At 42.8% G+C, this 20,683-nt stretch overlaps 1 protein-coding gene across 1 annotated transcript; it reads left to right on the forward strand.

The window, feature by feature from the left end:
* Nucleotides 1-669: 669 nt before the first annotated feature.
* LOC140561455 (coiled-coil domain-containing protein 138-like) lies at nucleotides 670-18,353 on the forward strand. Its single transcript, XM_072686676.1, has 15 exons — nucleotides 670-770; nucleotides 1,880-1,931; nucleotides 2,030-2,141; nucleotides 2,258-2,355; nucleotides 3,356-3,522; nucleotides 3,637-3,795; nucleotides 3,917-4,036; nucleotides 4,295-4,372; nucleotides 4,795-4,908; nucleotides 5,823-5,975; nucleotides 6,618-6,725; nucleotides 6,939-7,095; nucleotides 10,455-10,631; nucleotides 16,697-16,835; nucleotides 17,536-18,353. The coding sequence occupies exons 1-15, from the start codon at nucleotides 696-698 to the stop codon at nucleotides 17,675-17,677; spliced, it is 1,851 nt and encodes a 616-aa protein (XP_072542777.1). The 5' UTR covers nucleotides 670-695; the 3' UTR covers nucleotides 17,678-18,353.
* The last annotated feature ends 2,330 nt before the right edge of the window (nucleotides 18,354-20,683 follow it).

Genomic DNA, 20,683 nt, shown 5'->3' on the forward strand with positions numbered 1-20,683 from the left:
TTTTCATTGCTTTATTAAGCAAACATACCTCGAATTGCTATACTTAATATAGTAGTAGGTTGATTCCACAATCTAAAATTATAAAGGAACAAAGAAAAGACATAATAAAATATTCAAATAATTAAAATACATTAAAATACATGTTTGAAAACTGTAAATAAATGCATAAATAAATAAATGAATTTTATACACATATTGTTATATATTGTGTATATATTTATATACATTTTTATATCTACATACACACAAATGCCTATATTTATACACAAACATGAAAATATATAGATAGATAGCAGATAGTAGCATTGTGCAAATATATGAGTGCAGAAATGGCAGTATTGTGCAGTAACCTATGGTGCAAAACCAATAATAATAATAATAATAATAATAACAGTAACAGCAGTAAGCTTCATAGCCATAACAAGATCATTAGTAGCAGTGTGCATTAAGCATCATATTGTAAATATTCTAATATTGTAAATATTATTGTAAATATTTTTGTAGCCACATCAAAGGGGTTAGGTGACTCACTGTTTTCCACCTAACTATCTTGAGAAGGCTGTTCTTTTCAGCAGGTCAGTTGTACTTTTATTGTGAAATCGCATGTCTTTACTTTAAAACCCCGCCTCGGACTTTTATTGTGAAACTGTGACACTTGTTGCGCAGCAACGGTGGCAGTGGCGGCGAGTTTGAAGATGAGCTGCAGCGACTCGGATTTAAACCTAAAAGTAGAAATACTGAAGAAAAAGTACTTAGCGAGGAGAAAACAGGTGTTTAAGGGTTTTAATTCCGCTCTGAGGTTTTATTAAACACTGTAGCAGGGCTCGCTGGCTAACTCTTCTGGGTAGCGTTGACGCTGACGGGAGGTGCTACGCTAGTTAGCTATAGCTGCAGTATTAGCATAGCTAGCACTCGCGCCTGTGTGTGTGTCTGCCTGCCTGTTTGTTTGTTTGTTTGTTTGTTTGTTTGTTTGTTTACTGTATATTAGCTACATAAAACTATGACCACTTAAGGACCCTAAATCTAATTAGCTATTCTAGCTAGCTACGTGTGATATTCACTAACTTTAGACAGCTCACAAATAAAACTTAATTATTATCATTATAATAATATATTGTAATTAACATCACAAATATGAATGAGCTAGAGCAATACAATGTACTTAACAGCTAACTACAGTTAAAGTGACAGCATGTGTTTACATGTATTTAGCTATAACAAGTAAATATAAGGTAGCACTAGCTCATCATGCTAATTTATATTGTGTATTTTTAATAACAGTAATAATAATTATTATTATTATTAGACGAACTTGCTTTTTAGATCACTTTATTGATATATTGAATGCAGCCCAGAGTGCTTCACATCATAATAATAAATAAAACAAGTAAAAATGAAAGTCAAATTTGATAGAAACTGAATAAAAAGAAGAAACTGGTCATATGTTAGTAAACAAATTAGTAGAAGACAGATATTAAATAGAACAGATAAAAAACAGAGATGATTAATGTAGTTAGATATACTCTAAAATAATCTAGCCATTAAAAAAGACTGTAAAGCTGTAACGCCGTGCTTTAGGGTTTTGGGAATATTTTGCAAACCAGCATTTTGTGATCTCAAATCTCAATTTTTTGCATATTTTGTCAGGCATTCAGAGAAGTACGACGGTGCAAACCCGTTTAGAGCTCTAAGGGTGGGAGTTACTGTGACGTTACTGGTTTATAATATTTTTGTCCCGCCTGCTTGTGCATGGTGACGTCATCAGAAAACCATAAGCCACTTTAGAGCCGACAAAAGACAAACGAGCGCGCTGACGCAGGAGCTGAATGACATGACAGGACAGATTGTGCTACATTGATGCACCTCCTCTCACCACCAGGTTCCTCATCCTGTGTTAAATGGAGAGCACGGTAAAGATGCTGCAAACCACGGTAGGCGTTACAAACTGCATGAACTACACTATGACGTTACTCTGTAAACCAGCGCGCCTAAAAACTAGCACTACAGCCCCTTCGCTCTGCTCTCCCAGACGCCATCAGCAGAAAAGCTGGAGAGAAGAAGCCGCCCAGGTACAGAGAGATGAAGCGTTATGACGAAGCCCTCAAGGACCTGTTGGAGGTTGTCTCAAATCAGCCTCAGGGGTGAGTGAACATGATCGTTTAAATGTAATGACTTAACTGTATATCGGACTTGCTGGTTGGTATGATCATGATAAATTGAGGAACGTCGCACTTGCTTGATTCTAACTTCAACCCAGACTGGACCACGGAGCCCGTAGCGGTTCTGACAGTGAAGACGAGCTCGGTGAGAAAACCGTCTCCTTTGAAGAAGCAAACGTCCTGTGTACAGAGACGGGTACTATTTTTGTTTGATCTTGTTATTAATTAAAATATTAATTTCAAAGTGGTTGTTGTGTGCTGCCTTCCTCACCAGGTGTTATTAGAGCTAATGATGAATTTCATACTGGATATTAATGTTATTAGAGCTTCATACTGGATATTAATGTTATTAGAGCTTCATACTGGATATTAATGTTATAAGAGCTTCATACTGGATATTAATGTTATTAGAGCTTCATACTGGATATTAATGTTATAAGAGCTTCATACTGGATATTAATGTTATTAGAGCTTCATACTGGATATTAATGTTATTAGAGCTTCTTACTGGATATTAATGTTATTAGAGCTTCTTACTGGATATTAATGCTATTAAAACTTCATACTGGATATTAATGTTATTAGAACTTCATACTGGATATTAATTTTATTAGAGCTTCATATTTTATATTAATGTTATTAGAGCTTCATATTTTATATTAATGTTATTAGAGTTTCATACTGGATATTAATGTTATTAGAGCTTCATATTTTATATTAATGTTATTAGAGCTTCATATTAGATATTAATGTTATTAGAGCTTCATATTTTATATTAATGTTATTAGAGCTTCATACTAGATATTAATGTTATTAGAGCTTCATATTTTATATTAATGTTATTAGAGCTTCACACTGGATATTAATGTTATTAGAGCTTCACACTGGATATTAATGTTATTAGAGCTTCATACTGGATATTAATGTTATTAGAGCTTCATACTGGATATTAATGTTATTAGAGCTTCATACTGGATGTTAATGTTATTAGAACTTCATACTGGATATTAATGTTATTAGAGCTTCATACTGGATATTAATGATATTAGAGCTTTATACCGGATATTAATGGTAAATCAGTGGCAGTTTATACTTCTGTCTAAAACTAAATTTGCTTTATAAAATTGTAAACCGATTCCTAGCCTGTGTGTATGTTTGGCAGCTGTTTGACAGTAACATGTGTTGCTCTTGTTCAGACGTGACGCTGCCCTCAAACCTGGCGTGCAGCTCCAGCTCGTGTGTGAATGAGCCGGTGTGGTTTGACAGAGAGAGACTGAGGGACCAAACTGAGGGTTTAATCAGGAGCCCAACGCCTATAGGACAGGTGTACCAGGAGATGGTTCAAATCTATGAGAAACTGCAGGTACTCCTATTTTACCCATAGATGTGGTTTGAGGCAAGGTGATTAGGCATGCAGGTAGCACTGTGCTGATTAGTGTACACAAGCTTCTATTAATTGTTCGCCGTATCCATCCAGTCAGAGAGGCTGAGCCAGCAGGCCTGGGAGGAGACACTGCTTGAGCGTGAGCGACAGATCCAGCAGAAAGAGAAGCTTCTGCTCCAGCACCAAAACACCATCCACAGACTGCAGGGGGTGGAGGAGGAGGTGCTCAGCCGCATCAGCAACCTGCAGCAGGTAAACACTCACCACACACACTATCTGAGGACCTTAAACTGCAGTCAGGTGATGCACAAAGGCTTTTTTATTTATTTATTTATTTTTTAAATACTGACGTTTTTTTCTCCTCATTCCAAAGCAATACCAGCAGGAGATGGAGACGCTGAGGGTCGCTCTGAAAGAAAAGACCAAAGAGAATAAAAGAATCAAATGCAGTTTCGATTCAATCAAGGAACTAAACGATACCATGAAAAAACAGGTGTGAATTCTTCTGTTTGATGCAGTTCAGATTAACACCTACCGGTGGGCTGGAGTATTACTGATAGTAACTGTTGGCTTGATTTATTTCTTTTTGTTTGTTTGTTTGTTTTATATTTTTGTAACATTACAATTTTGCATTGTAATATATAGACATTTAATATTTTTTTACAATGACAAATACAATGTTTAGAAATCACCTCAATGTTGAAATGCATGCTGTTGTGAAATTACTGAGCTGAAGGATCTCTGTGTGCAGCTGAATGAAGTGAGTGAGCAGAACAGGCGGTTAGAGAGCCAGTCTCGGAAGGTGCAAGCTCGTCTGGACAATCTGCAGGTAAGAGTGGACCTGGTTACTGTGAGGTTTAAAGAAATGGTTTACACCATTACAAAATGAACACACCTGTAGCACTCGTTAGAGAAAGAAGGTAAGTCAAGAATACCACCATCAGTGATTTGAGATCTTAATCAAGAAATCAGCAGCTTCAGGATCATGCCGGTGCTTCACTGACTGGAACAGGGAGAACAGCGTCTCCGTCATGTAGTATTATTCTACCTCTCCACCTGTAGGGGAGATATATACAAAAACGCATGCAAAAAATGCTAGTTCTTGCTTAATGCGGCTTTAAAGGAATTAGTTTAGTTAAAAAAAAAGTTTATTGAAAGGGAGTGTGTGTATGTTTGTGTGTTCATGTGTGATTGTCTTCATGGAGATCTAAGCAAACCTATTCTTGTGTGTGTGTATTATGTTTTGGATAGAGGAAACATGACTATGGTGTTGTGCAAAGAGGACGTGAGAATGTCGCTCTAAGGGCGTTTGACCCCAAACCTTCCAAACAGGACGGACCTCTGCCTTCCAACAAAGCTATCAAGGTAATTGGATTATAAAAATGACATTTTATTGCTTAATAGAGGGTATGCTCACTAAGAGGCAAAAAGACTCTGTGACTGAGTGGCAGAGTTCAGTGTGAATGCTGCTAAAACACAAAACATTAAAGTTAGGAAAGAGCTGCTGTGCGACTGACTGAACAAACGGATTCAGCAAGACTTCTGAGCTCTCCTTTTACAGACTGCCCAAAGCTTAAGAAAAGAAAATCCCTGAAATGTGTGGGAGCTCACTGTTTGGTAACGTCATGTTCTGAGAACAGGTGGGGGACAGAAACAAGCCCACTGTAGTTGCGTAGTTTAGTGACATGCTAAGTTAAAAAATAAATAAATAAATAAATAAAAAAGAAAACAGCCGGAAACACTCCTCGGACCATTCACTCGACGCCTTGGCTCCTCGATGTCCTTGGTTCTTTGGTAATTTGGTTGAATTGCTGTCGAGTCCAGCTGCTTTAACTTGAGCAGATATTTGCTTGTTTCGTTCCCGGTTTACTCTAGATTTTTAGAACATTGAGGTGAGATCTGGCGAGATGGTCGTATTGGCTGGAGCTACAACACTGTAGAGAAGTCAGCTTCACTGCTCCATAGCCCAGAGCTGCAGGGCTTAATACCCCTTTATCTACTGGAAGGCATTGGGCATGGTGGCTTTAGATCTGCAGCAGATTCCTCATTTAGTCAGTGCTGCAATTATTACTGAAACCCAACACGTCTTTAGGAAACCCCGCTTTGCTGCAATCAGGGTGTTTTGGCCTCTAATTTACTGTCATTAAATCGTTCAATCAGGATTGTTTTTCTTCCCCAGTCAACCACACACCACTAAATGACCATACACACCACTCCCTGCAGTGCTGCTAATGACTGGGGTTAAAGCTAAACATGCAGTTTCTCCTTTTCCATGCTAGGGCCCCCTGAGCTCCTCCACGCTGAAGCTGCAGGCCACTCTGTTGGACTGGGTAGTGGACGGCCAGCTGGTCGCGTCAGAAGACATGAAAAATGAGAGGCAGTTTGATCCGTATGGGGTTCCACCTCCATCTCTGCAGGAGCGGTGCTCTAAGGTCGGTCATAGTGCATCACGTTCCCCTACAGAGCACTTATGCAACAGGCTTTTACCACACGGTTGGTCGTACAACAGATGATGACAAATGCACTACATGGACAAAAGTATTGGGACATTATTTATTGTTTTTTCTGAAATCAAGGATATTAAAAGTGTTGTTCCTGCTTTTGTTGGAGTATTTGTTTGGGGAAGAAGACTTTCTACTAGATATTGATAAGAGCATTACTGTGAGGATTTGATTGCATCCAACCAGAATGTTGGTGAGGTCATGCCTTGCATTATGCGTGGTGCCAATACGTATATACTGCTTCAGAGATTATTGGCTGTCATTTACTGCTTCCAAACTTTTGGCCTGTAATGTAAATGTGGGAAGCCCCCCCCCACAAAACACAAACTCACACACACACACTTGCGTGTTTAAGCAAGCCCAAAATAAACGAAACCTGTTTTTTTTTTATTTTTTATTTTTAAAAGAGTTAATGCAACAATGGGCTTTTTGACCTGAGCGTGATTGCTTACACATGCTCCACTGCCCATCCAGTCATGCCCCAGTTGCCAGAAAAGGGTGAGAAAGCCTGATGTGCTGCGGGCCGACACTTTTGTTCTCTTGTTCCATGTGGTCCGTCTTATGTCCTGACAGGTTCTTCCTGTGCTAGTGGAGCAGCTCCAGCAGGCTGAGCCGTATCTGCAGCTGCCACTGCTGCGCTTCACCTACTGCGCACTCACACAGCTGGAGCACAGCACACAGGTACTGCAGCCTCACAGCTATACAGCACACTCACTACACTACAGTTATAGACCACAGATCTGCACACACACATACAGTACTTGCGATAATCATCCTCTAGAGATGATGGTCAGAGAGAGGAAGCATGAGGTAAGGGTTTCTAATAAACCGGCCAGTGAGAAGAATCACAGAGAAGGTGTGATTTCTATTGTTTGTCTCTTGTTCTTTCTCCAGCACCCTCCGTTAACCTCCACTCTGAGAAGGCTTGGGGAAGAGGTGTCCCGTGAGCCGGGAGCCTGCAGCAAGACCAGAGTCTGTCCGCTCTTCAGAGCATCCTGCCTTCACACTCGCTTTCTGTCCACCCTCATCATCCTTAAAACCATCAGCCAGGGTGAGGAGCTTTACTGCATTAGCCCTTAGAAGAACAGAGTAATTAGCTTGCTTGCTATGCTATTCAAATGTAATTACAGTAAACATAGTGCATAGTCCATAGTTAATAAAATACTGGATACAATATCCAGTCTTCTACTTCTAAATACTAATGCTAGTATTACTTGTATTAGTATACAGTATTAGTAATATTAATATTGATTGTTAAGAGTCTTACTTCTCTCCCAGTTTCTACTCTAATTTGAATGAACTACAACTCATTATAAATAATACAAATAATAATATAAGAAATAATTAACTACATCATCCTTTGGGTTTTGGCAGATTCCATGTGTTAATCATTTAGCTCTACAGACCTTCTGCTTTAGACCTAGCCTAGCTTTTGTATATAAAAGGACAGTGATTATTAAGTGTGCAGTGGTTCTTTAAAGGATCTACTTCCAAAAATCCATTAAATGCTCTTTTCATCCGTCTTTGATTTCCAGTGAGATGAGAGAAGGTAAGGGGAGAGCGGTTTACACTAGATATATTAAATTAAAAGTGCATTCTTATTGTGATGAATGGGATTTATTATAATTTCTGCATGCAAATGCATTTTGAAATTCTACTGTTCGATTGAAAGAGCTGTAGCTGCTGCTGATTCTCCTGTCCCTCCAGCAGATGGCGACATTGCGGTTTTGCTGAGAAGTCAGCAGCTTCTACAAAGCAGTTTCATTGCTTTTATAGCTGGAGGTGTTTCTATAGCTCCTGCTGGACCTCAGTGTAAACATCATTCAAACCAAAAAGCAAGAATAAAAGGCTGTGAACCCTGAGATGAACACAAAACCTGAACATCAGTTGGAAAGAGCAGAGAAGGCTGTTCCTTTTTGGTTTTCACTTTTAATTTATGTTCCTGGCATTTATCTGAATCTCTTATCCAGAGCTCTTACTTATTAATCATGTAATAGAGGTAGGGGTGTGGGGAATTAAGGCCTAGTCCACTGCAGTGGGTGGTGGTGGTCAACCAGCCTACACCAACATCATATTGGCGTCATAGGGCAGAGGTAGGGGTTTCTGATGAACGATAAAAAGTAATCGTCTCTAAATTAACGTCTTTAAGCAAGTGGAACTAAAATCTAATAGAAATAATTTCCCTGATTGAAGTCACAAATAAACTAAAGCAGAGACCAATTAAAGCTGTATTCAATCTTCTCAAGAATGGGAGAATATACAGCTTTAACAGCTGTTTAAGGATGATATGGATGGTGTTGGTGGTCTACCTGGTCTTGTATAGGTTAGGAGGTCCCATATTTTTGTCGCTGGGGAATTGAGGTCTAGTCCACCGTGTGGAAAGTGGTGTTGTGCATTTTCTCCCAGACACCTGTACGGCAATTGTGCGCTCTCAGACTCTGGCTGCTGATAGCAAAACGGCATGCCGGCCCTCCAGGCCATAGTTGAGCGCTGAGCGATGGTGGTGCTGTTACCCACTACACTACACCAACTGGGAGAATTGAGGGTATAGGGTGCGGTAGTGTTTTTAATTTTTTACATTTATGTATTTATTTAATTACAATTTTAATTAAAAATTAAACAATACAGTGATTGACACCTTTAAACAGACAGAACTACAAATCTAATTAAAACAAGAAATTCACTTGAAAATTGAAATTCAGGCTTATTTTTTTTCTTAATTTTGAGTTGTCCAGTGTCAGAACCCACATAATCAAGTGTGTTAGAGGTGAGGTGAGTGTGTGATGGTTTAGCCATGCATACATTGTTATTAAGGCGAAGAAATGCAGATCAAAAGGTATTTCTAAGTTAAGATTAAAGGGTTAAAGATGAAAGTGGACTGCAGATAACAGAGGGAAGTGCTTTTTCCACTTGCAGTTGTTTCTCATAGTGATCATTATAGACAAAAGATGATCCAGGCGCCCTTAAAGAGCTCTCCGAATCAAAGTGGATCAGAAATCACGTCTGCCTGGCGAGAGTCTTTTATCAGGCCTGTCTCTCTTTAGGATGTTAGAACTGTTGGAAAAGAGGAGTTCGGCCCGAGCCCAAGACAGCTTTATGGCTCAGGTAGGACTGTGATGCCAGCACGTCCTCTGTTGGTGCAGGAAAGATTGGGGCTCCATCTGGGAAGGATCAGCCTTACAGCTCCTATAAAGCCCTTTTTCCCTGAGCTGCTAACACCCAGTGCCGCTCGCTGGGACTTTTTATCGCACCCATTACTCTTGAGCTGGTTTTATCTGCCTGGTTTGCGTCTGTCCTGCGGAGAATGGCAGGTACACAACCGCTCTAAACCGCCTCAGCTACAACCACCGGCACTAACACAGCCCCACAGCCCTGCGCTGGAAAATGGGCCTATTTACCTTCTACTAATCTGTGTTTATTTACACTTCGCTTGCTGGAGTCTGCTGGAGTCTGCTGGAGTCTGCCGCAGGCCTGCTGCCATACCAAACCAGAGTTTGTAAGGTGTGGTAACTTGCCCACATGTTCATTAGTTCATTTATTCATTCACTCTGAAGCACACTTTAACTTCCGTGTGTGTGTGTGGGGGGGTGTTGTTAGAAAACACTGCAGAAAAGCCGGAGAGGACCCTTTATTTATTTAAATCATTAAACAGTCATTAAGTGCAAGTTGTTCAGATTTCAGCATCAGAAAATCATGCAACTGAATTTAATATCAGATGTTTGATTGTTTAGAGCTCCACCTTTGCCTTCATTACTGCCTCCGTCCTTCTCAGGAAACTCACTTTCTGTCTTTCTCTGCAGGAGATTTCTCCACACCTTCAAAGCTCAGTCTTAGAAGCTGCTTCTCACCATACCACCAGGTCTGGACTCTGGGGTGGTCAGTCCATCGTTCTGAGAACAGCAGCAGCTTCTTTGCTTGATTTGTCTGGTTCCTTTTCTCAATTAAAGTTGGTGCTGAGCTGTCCTCTCACATTGGAAGTATGGACACAAGTTCGAATCCCGAGCCATGTCGCTTTGCCATCAGCGGCCGGAGTCTAAGAGAGCATAATTGGCTCTGCTCTTTCCACTGGTTATATGGCGCTCTTTTTTTATATGGTGCTTTCCTCCAAGCATGTCGGCGTCACCAGGCTGGCTTTCCATGTGTCGGAGGAGACGCGTTCGGTCCTTATGCTCCTAGCGTTGGGAGCATTGCTAGTGCTAGAGGAAGTATGAGGTCTTGCATAATGGTTAAAAGATCATTTTTTTTTTAACTCCAGTTTTGGAAACTCTGAGTCATGCCATGATGTTCTAATTTTGTCATGTCGCCACCGTTGCTGCTCTGCATGTTTGTATGTCTTTGCTAATGCAGTTGTGGACCAGCACCGCCAGTTAATCATGAGCAAATCTCCTGTGTCCCTTTTCTGACCCGCAGCGGACATCTTGGCTCAGGCTCTGGACGTCCTGCATGGTGACGTGAGGACGGATGAGGGACAGGCTCTCTTCCTGATGTACCGGGCGCTGGTGGCTGTTTTGGCTTTGCTGAGGGCCGGCAGTCCCGGTTTGCTGTCGCCGGCAATGGACATCCTGCTGCAGATGAGCGCTGAGTCACGTGAGTCCAGAGCGAGTCTCTGCTGGATACTCTGCCAACACAAGCTCCACCTATCTTGGACACTATGTTCCAAAAGTTTGTGGACGCCCCTTCTAATGAATGCATTCAGCTGCTTTAAGCTGCACCCATTGCAGATACAGATGTGCAAATGCACACACACAGCTTGTCTAGTCCCTGTAGAGAAGAAGTACTGCCAATAGAATAGGACTCTCTGGAGCAGATCAACATCATGACCCTATTGGCTCCATGCTGCCTAATAATGCCAGGCGTGGACTAGAGGGGTATAAAGCCCCCCAGCATTGAGCTGTGGAGCAGTGGAAGAGCTGTGTTCTCTGGAATGATGGTGGAGGAGCTCCATCCAGTACTTTTGGGATAAGTTAGGAAGTTTGGGATGAGTTGGGCTGGTGATCATCCATCCGACATCCTCACGTCGTAGCAATTGTTCAAAATAGATAGGATAAAAGCTCCTTCCACCCTTGATTTTGGAAGAAACTATGAATGAGCATGTGTCCCAAAACTTTTGTCCTTTAGTCTCGCTCCACTATGCAAGGGTATAGGTCCATTTGCCGCTGCACAGTTTATCAACCCCCTCTACCCCATTCACCACTGGTCAGTGTTTGACCACAGAGCCGCTCCTGTCTGGATATTATTGAATAGGGAACACACTCTCAACCCCTGCAGTGACGCTGACGTGGTAGTGTTGAAGGTAGTGTGTGTGTGGTGCTGGTACGAATGCATCAGACACAGTAGCATTACTGGGGTTTCTATAGATGTCGGGGTCCCTGCTAGGGTGAGAGTTGGTCAACCACCCAAAAGTATCTGGACAAGAGCAGCCATAACAAACTGTGCATCAACAGATGGCCTACAGTCTCTAGCTGCAAGGACAGGGTTTCTGATAAAGTGGACAGGGCGTGTATTTGAATGTTGCCTGGAAATTCTAAACAGAGGTGATCCTTGTATATTTTTGGGGAACTGCGATGTTTCCCCAGGCAAGTGTGGTAATGCTGATCTGGAGTACTGCAGCGCTGCAGAAGACAGTGATGCAGTGTGTTCGCTGTTTCTCTTTAAAACAAAATTAAGCCTTGGATTTAGTTTCTTTCTGTTTAACAATTAAACCGTGAACCCGGTTTACAGTACGTGCACGTACGTCATTTTTCTACTGCCCTTTTCCAATCCGCAAGCCTTCTGGCTCGGCTAATGTTATCTTGTAATTACCTGTTTATTGTACCTTTTAATGTGAAAATTCTGCCCAAATGACACTTTAGACAGAAGATACAACAAATGACTGCAGCGCTTGGACGTCGCCCACCAGACAGCATGCTGCTTTTTTGCCTGCTTGACGCCAGTATGTTTATGTTTTCCTTGAATACTTTAATCAAGTCTTCATATCTAGTGTACACACTTTAAGGCAGGGTGGTTGCTGAGGTACCAGCATGTAGACGCATCAAGTGGAGTGATTAGTGTGATTGAGCCCATATGCTTTAGCCATGGTTACACAGTGAAGGCCATTAACACTTCCATCAGCCTGGCTCCTTTCTGCTCCATTAACCAGCAGGCAACGCCGCTAATGTGTCTGAGGAGGCGCGTGCTGGAGACTAATAACCTTGAGCCAGTTACATGAGGTGGACTCAAATACGGAGCCTTTGGGTTTTGCTGTTTCTGGCAGTCAGGCGTGTGTGTGTGTGGAGCTGTAGCTGATTAGGGCCTGGTATCAAACTCAAATCTCAAAAGGCAGACGTTGAGAACTGTTTAAGGTAGGGGTGTAACGATACACACACACAAACACACACACACACACACACATACTGTATAGACAAAAGTATTGGGACACCTGATTATTCATTGCTTCTTCTGAAATCAGGGGTATTAAGAAGAGTTGATCCTGCTTCTGTTGGAGTGACTGTCTCTACTGTCCAGAGAAGAAGACTTTCTACAAGATTTTGGAGAAGGAGCATTGCTGTGAGGGTTTGATTGCATTTAGCATCAAGATAATGATCACCACCCCCACCTTATCCATATCTCATGCCAAAAGTAATAGATGGAGCTCCTCCACCATCATTCCAGAGAGCACAGTTCTTCCACTGCTCCACAGCTCCTCAATGCTGGGGGGCTTTATACCCCTCTACCCCACGCCTGGCATTATTAGGCAGCATGGAGCCGATAGGTTAAGGATGTTGATCTGCTCCAGAGAGTCCTATTCTATTGGCAGTACTACTTCTCTACAGGGACTAGACAAGCTGGGGGTGTTCAGTTCAGTTTGATTTAATACAGTGGCCTTGGTATTTGTAAAATAAGTCTGACTGAAAATGTGGGTTAACTTATTATGTTGATGTTTCAGTTTTTTCCCCGTCAAATTTCATCTAGAATTTGAATTAGAGTATAAGCTCTGTCCTGAACTAACGTTCTAGCTGCATGCAACCACTTCTTTTGGCTCATGTCAATGTATAATTGGCTTAAAACCATATTGTGGACCCTTTGGCTGTACATCATGGGCCGCTGGGGGTCTCCAGACCACAGCAACAGATGTTTGATTGCACGTTTGTTTCACCTGGGTGCGTTTTCATATGGAGGAATAGTGGTCTTTGATTGGCTGCTGTGCTTGTCAGTCAAACAGCCCTTTCCTGTTAAAGTGGGCAGTTCTTTGAAACGTGACTGAACGTACCAGCCCCTCAGACAGAAGCTTGGCTTGTCTAGACAGTAGGGTGAAATAGTGGTGCGTAAATTAGCAATTCACTATGGCGTTGCAGCTACCAGTATCAGAACCCGAACTGAATAGCAGTACAGAACTGAATACGTTAGTACCTTATGACTGAGGGACGTTCCACAGTTCAGTTTAATCAATGTAAAAATGATGTTCTTAAAGTTTTTATGTTTGATCAGAATGAAATGCGTCTTTTAGACAGTGATGACTCTATTAATAGCTGATTGGCACCTTCTTTTGGCTTCCTCTGCTCTGCGTGCTGTTTGGGTTAGGCCGAGAATCGTCAGAAGTGCACTGACCCTCACCCTGGCAACCATTAAACCAGGAATTTCTCTGAAAACTGTCAAACTGTCTTTTTGACAAACGGGTTTGCTGGCAGAGACCAAACACATGCGGTTAATATCCAGTGTCGGTGCCTGCTTGTTAGTGTTTGGAACAGTATCCTCTTTTCTGTGTCTTTTTGTTTTTCACCTGAAACATATACATTCACCTAAAGCACGTATACATTAGCAGGGCAGATGTGATTCTGTGCATTGTGCTAATTACTGTGTACATAAGCCCCTGTTAATTACATGCAAAACTGAAGAAGCTTCAGACTTCAGAAACCAAGCCTGTATTGCCCTGATAGACTCTGTTTACATGTCCAAATATTTGTGGACACCCCTGCTAATGAATGCATTCAGCTACTGTACATTGCAACTATTGCTGACACAGATGTGACAGATGTGCAAATGAAGTACTGCCAATAGACTAGAACTCTCTGCAGGAGCAGATCAACATCATGACCCTATCAGCACCATGCTGCCTAATAATGCCAGGCATGGGATGGAGGGATATAAAGCACCACAGCATTGAGGAGCTGTGGAGCAGTGGAAGAGCTGTGTTCCTCCATCCAGTACTTTTGAGATGAGTTGGGGAGTTTAGGGATAGTGAGGTGGGGTGGTGATCATCATCCAACATCCTGACCTCACTAACGCTCTTGTTGCTGAATGCAATCAAATGCTCACAGCAATGCTGCTCCAGAGTCTAGTAGAAAGTCTTCTTCTCTGGACAGTAGAGACAGTTACTCCAACAGAAACAGGATCAACTGTTTCTTCTGAAATCAAGGGTATTAAAAACTGAATAAACAGGTGTCCCAATACTTTTGCCTATATAGTGTATATAGTGTATGCTTGTCTTCCAAATATCCTGAAGGATGGTGGGTCTCGAACCGAGCTGTACTTGAGGCTCGAAGGGCACTTGGTACTAATTGGGTTTTGACCTTGGCCATCAGGCGGAGAGGGGCTTGGTTTTGTAGGCCAGCATCAGGTTAAAGGGCTTGCAAGGGGTTGATGGTACGCTTAGGAAGATCAGCAGTTGCAGTAGTCGTTGCATTTGGAGGAACGTTCCTATCCCACACTGCCTTTCACTCTCCCGTCACGCCTGTTGTGCTGTGACTGCTTCTAATCAGAGACTCGTTTGAGCAGACCTGTTTACGAGGAGCCCAGGAGCGCCCTTTCCCTCAGCTTCCTCTTGCGAGACACAGAGCAGGGCTGCTGCTGGCCTCTGGGTGCCACTTTTTATAGGAACGCTCCGATCTGCCCTGGCAATTACTGCGCTTTGTGCAGGAATAATTACGGGAGTGTGTGAAAGCTCAAGTTCAGGTTCACACCTGAAGGTCACCCGCCAGGCCCCTGCTCTCGTCCGGGTGGAAACCCTGTTCAGCGTCCGTCGTCTGTTTCGCGGCACGGCCAGCCTTTAATGCGCTCCACGTGTCCCGGCGAGAGAGACTCCTTAAATCAGCCCTTAAAAGCGAGCGGTCAGACAGTCGGAGTCTCCAGTGGACAGCTTTTGAAGTTCTCTCAGCTTGGTCTAATGGGAATCAGCTTACCTGTGAAGATGAGGGAGTGCAGATGTGCGTTTGGGGGGCAGATGTGGTGGGACGAAGCAGCCAGACTGACCGTCTGCATGGTCATTTTGGTCTCGGAGTCGGCCACTGGTGCAAGGCAGTAGGAGAGCAGCTGTGAGTCCGTCGCTAAAGCAGTGTTGTTCCTTATTTGAGGCTCTTCATGCCCAATTTAAAGCTAATTTAGCGAGAATGATGAAGGCGGGCGGCTCTGTTGGTTGCTCCATCCTGGTTGTCATTTAAAATGTAAGTTTCAAATGTCAGAAATTTCATCTTTTCTTCGTTGTGTTTCTGCTCGAGACTGGAAATAAAAATAAAAAATAATTTAAAAAAAGTTTGTATTTCTTTATTAGATTCTAATAGAAGGACATTTCTCGTCCTAATGGCTCTGAATGCTGGCGGTTTTCTCCTTCCACTCATCCACTCCCAGATTAAAGCTTCTCCAAATTGGAACCAGGGTTGGAGATGTCCTGCAGCGCTGTTGGCCAGGCGTTTAGTCACGACCTACCAATCTTTACAAGCACACGTTTCTGAAAAAAAAAAGGTGGTAACCAGATACTGGTCCATAATTGGCGCCAAGGCACCTTCATCTGAACAGATCCACCAAGATCTCTCAGCCATTTTTGAGATATTTTATATTTTTAAGTTAGGTCCTGCTACACTATATGGACAAAAGTATTGGGACACTTGCTTATTCATTGTTTCTTCTGAAATCATAGGGTATTAAAAAGAGTTGATCCTGCTTTCGTTGGAGTAAATGTCTCTACCGTCCAAGGAAGACTTTTAGTGATGATTGCTGTGAAGATTTGGTTGCATTCTGCCACAAGAGCGTTTGTGAGGTTAGGACTGTGGATGGATGATCACCACCTCACCTCATCCACACACTCCTCAAATTGTCCCAGAAGTACTGAATGGAGCTCCTCCACCATCATTCCAGAGAGCACAGCTCTTCCACTGCTCCACAGCTCAATGCTGGGGGGCTTTATACCCCTCTAGCCCACGCCTGGCATTAGGCAGCACGGTGTCAGTAGGTTTATGTTGAGTCCTATTCTATTGGGAGTACTTCTCTGCAGATACTAGACAAGCTGTGTGTGTGTTTTTTGTGCATTTGCACATCTGTGCCAACAATGGGTGCAACTTAAAGTAGCTGAATGCATTCAGTAGAAGGGTCTACAAACATTTGGACATATAAGGGATGGTCGTTTATCCACCTACTGGACATTTAAAGACTGGTGCCCATGAAGTGAATGGTGACCGTCATTAATACAAAGATAGGAGGTTTTCACAGCATACGTAGATCTGGCCTTTGATGTGAAATTTGGTGTGAAGGACAGTCCAGTGAACACCTAGTTTGCGGTCAGCTAGGAGCGCCTCATTTTCTACGCAGCCAACTCTAAATGTGGGTGAATCAATGCTGATACTGTATGTCGTTGTTGACTCTGCACACTGAGGCCTGTTCTTCTCCTCTCTGCTCTGCAGGACACCAGCCGGCCTTCCTGGAGGCCTGCAGCACGGACCAGTTCTTTCGCTGCGCCTCCCTGCTCCTCCGCAACCCACGCCTGGACCTCAGCCTCGTGGAGAGGCTCAGCATCCTCCTCCAAAAGCTCTCCGGAATCAGGTCCGTGTCTCACCCCAACCCCCACCAAGGCCTGAATTACATCATCACAACTGTATCACTGCCTCGGGCTCTCACCAAAAGTCTTGCCTGCTCCAGCTGCCGAGCTCCCAGCCTGACAGGAAACCCTCATTAGTTTAGCTTTGCTATCTAAACATCGTCGTTAACCCTCATTAGCAGAGATCACAGCACTGTGTGGAGGTTTGGAAGCCTTGCCTGACTTCCCAAAAGTCCATCTGGAGGCCTGCTCCCATTCTGGAAACCGAGTGAGGGTTGAGTTTGTCTGTAACTAGAGAGGGGTCCTACTGAACCTTCTCTCTGGGTTGTCGTTACTTTGATCTGGAGCTGGGCCGCCTTAGGTTTTGATTCATGGCGTCTGTAAGATTTTGAGGAATTGTATGTTGTCAGTAGTTTTACTGCAGATACAGTGCGTCTGTCTCTCTCTAATATTTTTATATTGTTTTTATACTCAGTACTTACTTATTCAGTACATTTCAATATTCAGAACAACACCCAAGATGGGATTTCAGATGATTGCTTAATAATTAAAGTGTTTTGGGAACAACAACAAATATAGAAATACATTTTTAATTATTATTATTGTTATTAGAGCTTCATACTGGATATTAATGATATTATTAATAATAATAACTAATAATAATAATAATGTGTGTGTGTGTGTGTGTGTGTGTGTGTTTTTCAGGAAGAACAAGCGTCTGTTCGAAGTCTCTTCTCTGCATCTGCTTTTGCAGGAAATGCACAGGACAGCTGACCCGGCTCGAGCTTTCCTCACCATCAACCTCAGCTCCATCCTTTTCAACCTGGGGATGCCCACTCGCCCTTAAAGGGACAGCGCAGCCACATAATGAGCTTTACACTGTTTCCAGCCTTACAATCAATAAGCAAAGACACTTCTTTAGTTTTACGCCGGAGCTTCGAAGCTAACGTATCTGACAGGTAATGGAAGCTTATGTACACCAGTAGGCATAATACAGTCCCACTGTTATCTAGTACCGGACCAAGCCAACACACAAATCTCTCATACTTATTAATTTATTTTTAATATTTATTGAAATCACTAATCATAGTTGTTGATCGTGGCTGATGTGAAAATGGCAGTGATTGATCAGGCTGTGTGAGCACTCTTGATTTGCACTAGCGCTCAGTTTGGGTCAGTAAGCAGACGACACAGAGATGCCAACATTTTGTTAATTTATGCTCTTAAAAACCGCCGGACTGTGATGCAGTCGACATACTGCTGATTTAAAGCCACTGCTTGTGACTCAATGTAATTAGAAATGCCATATCTTCATGTTTTCGGAATGGCTGTGATCTGGCTATGATAAGCAAGTCCTCTGCTATGCTTGGACAAAGTGACATTATTTTTAAGCGTGAGAGAAGTTCTGATATATTTATACTCTTGGGTAATTTTGTATGAACGTGGTTTTGAGAGCCTCCTTTTTGTGGTTTGTTTTTACTGGCATAAACTGTCATTGAATAAATAGTTTATTTCTGTTTTAATGTGCCATAAATAACCCTTTTTTTCCTGTGAGTAGCGTGAAAACGCCCTGCATCAGGCCGTCAGAGCTGGTTTGAATCATTTGTGCTTTTCCACCCGTGTTATCAGGTTGTTTATAGAGGGTAAGAAGTCTCGCCATGAAGTCATCCGTTCGTGAAGCTGCTCAGCCCTTTCTGTCTTCACTTTGTGTCATCGGCCTCGCCTTGAGGAGTTTAGTGCCTGTCAAGGGTTGACTGCAGTGTTCCTCGTCTTTCAGAGCTCTGACCCTTCCGACGTGGTCAGCTCACGGTTAGCAGGATGATGGATGCTGTCTGGGGCCGAATGGGTTCCAGGCCAGGGTTCCAGATGGAGCTGTGTTGAGTTTAAAGTTGTCTCTGTGAACCTGTGAATTCCCACTGAAGAAAGCAAGAGGTCCATCAGAACCCTGGCAGATACATCACACCATCAGGCCTTTTGAACAGATCGTGCTCCAACACCAAGAGTGCTGTTACGTTAGACAGACCACCACTTCAGAACTCCACAAGAGACTTCACAGACCCCCGAGCTAAACTGTGAGTTTGGTGCTGTGTAGACTTGTGCCCATATTAATGTTTAATAGCGTGATTAGGGCTAATACTGAAAAACTATTTGGTTGGCGATGTTTTTACTTAACTCCAGAAGACTATCACAATCACTATATACTAAGTTCACAAGAGTTGATTCTTCTTTTTTGGAGTAACTGTCTCTACTGTCCAGAGAAGAAGAACATCGCTGCAAGAATTTATTTGCTATACGCCACATTATCATTAGTGAGGTTAGGACATTGAATGCTTTTCACCACCACTGCACTTCATCTCCAACTTTCCAACTCATCCCAAAAGTGTTTGATGGAGCTCCACCACCATCATTCCAGAGAACACAGTTCTTCCACTCCTCCACAGCTCCTCAATGCTGGGGGGCTTTATACCCCTCTAGCCCACGCCTGGCATTGTTGATCCGCTCCATTGGCAGTACTTCTCTGCAGGGGCTTGACAAGCTGAGTGTGCGCATTTGCACGTCTGTGTCAGCAATGGGTGCAGCTTAAAGTAGCAGAATGTGTTTATTACACACAAGGGGTGTCCACAAACTTTTAAATATATAGTGAATTCCTTTGGCCATTTGTTGTGAGCGTGTGTTAGGACTGAATTTGGCTCTCAGCTCTGAAGATGTAATTTTAGCAGAAATCATTTTAATAAGTTTAAGAAGGATTGTTAAATAAAAGCCGTAGCTCTGAAGCACCGGATGTGAACGCTGCCGTGTTGTAGAGTGTGGTGAGGACTGATGCGATTGTAATTAGTTGTCAGTCGAGCGCTGACAGCGTGACTGAATGCAGACTCAAAGTGAATTAACCCTTCACCCAGAGGGAGCGAAGTCTGTCAACTCCACATTGAGCGCCTAGAGCAAAGCTTGTTCCACCAAACTGAATTAAAGCACTCAAGTTCCGATCTGCCTTCACTCCCGCCACTCCTGAGTACTGAGGCCTTCTTTCATGTGCTGCCTCGCTAAAAAGCTCTAATGGACTGCTGGAATTGTTTTTCCACTTTTGTTACCCGTAAAATTCCCTCTAATGAGTTTGAGGAATGGTACTAAGTATCTAACCGAGAACTGGACCTTTTCCTGCTGGCTCAAACGGGTTGTTTTTAGGACGACATGACGTAAAGCAAACGCTGTAAATGCTCTGAGGCCTCAGGAGCTGTTCACGCTGGGCTAACACTCTGAAGTGGATGCTCTATAGTGCAAACGCTGGAAAGTACTTCAGTGGTATCTTCAGTGGTATCCGTTGTAGTCAGAAGAAGGTCTCAGAACAATTGAGAGTGTGATTAGGACCAATCATGGTCAGTAGGAGGAGTCTCAGAACAATGGAGATGGTGATTAGGAGCGATTCTAGTCAGAAGAAGGTCTCCGAATAAACAACACCGTGATTAGGACTAATCACAGTCAGGCGGAGGAGTCTCGGCGCATGTGAGGTGGTGATTAGGCCCAATCATAGTCAGTGGGAGTAGTCTCAGAGGTCACAGTCAAAAGAAGGTCTCCATGACCAATTACAGTGAAGTGGGAGGAGTCTCGGAACAAAAAACGTGGTGTTTAGGACCAGTTGCTGTGCTGGGAGGAGTATCGGCACAAACCCGGTTGTGATTAGGACCAAACGCGGTTAGGGGAGAAGGTTTCAGAAACATTGCAGTCAACAAATGTCTGAAAACATGTGCGGTGGTGATCAGGACCAATTGTAGCAACACATCACTTTGTTTTGTCCAAAGCAGAGCTTAGCATTGAAAACGTAAAGTAAAGCAAACAGAGCCGTTGTTTTAAATAT

The sequence above is a fragment of the Salminus brasiliensis genome, chromosome 8, assembly GCF_030463535.1.
Source record: "Salminus brasiliensis chromosome 8, fSalBra1.hap2, whole genome shotgun sequence".
Lineage (NCBI taxonomy): Eukaryota > Metazoa > Chordata > Actinopteri > Characiformes > Bryconidae > Salminus > Salminus brasiliensis.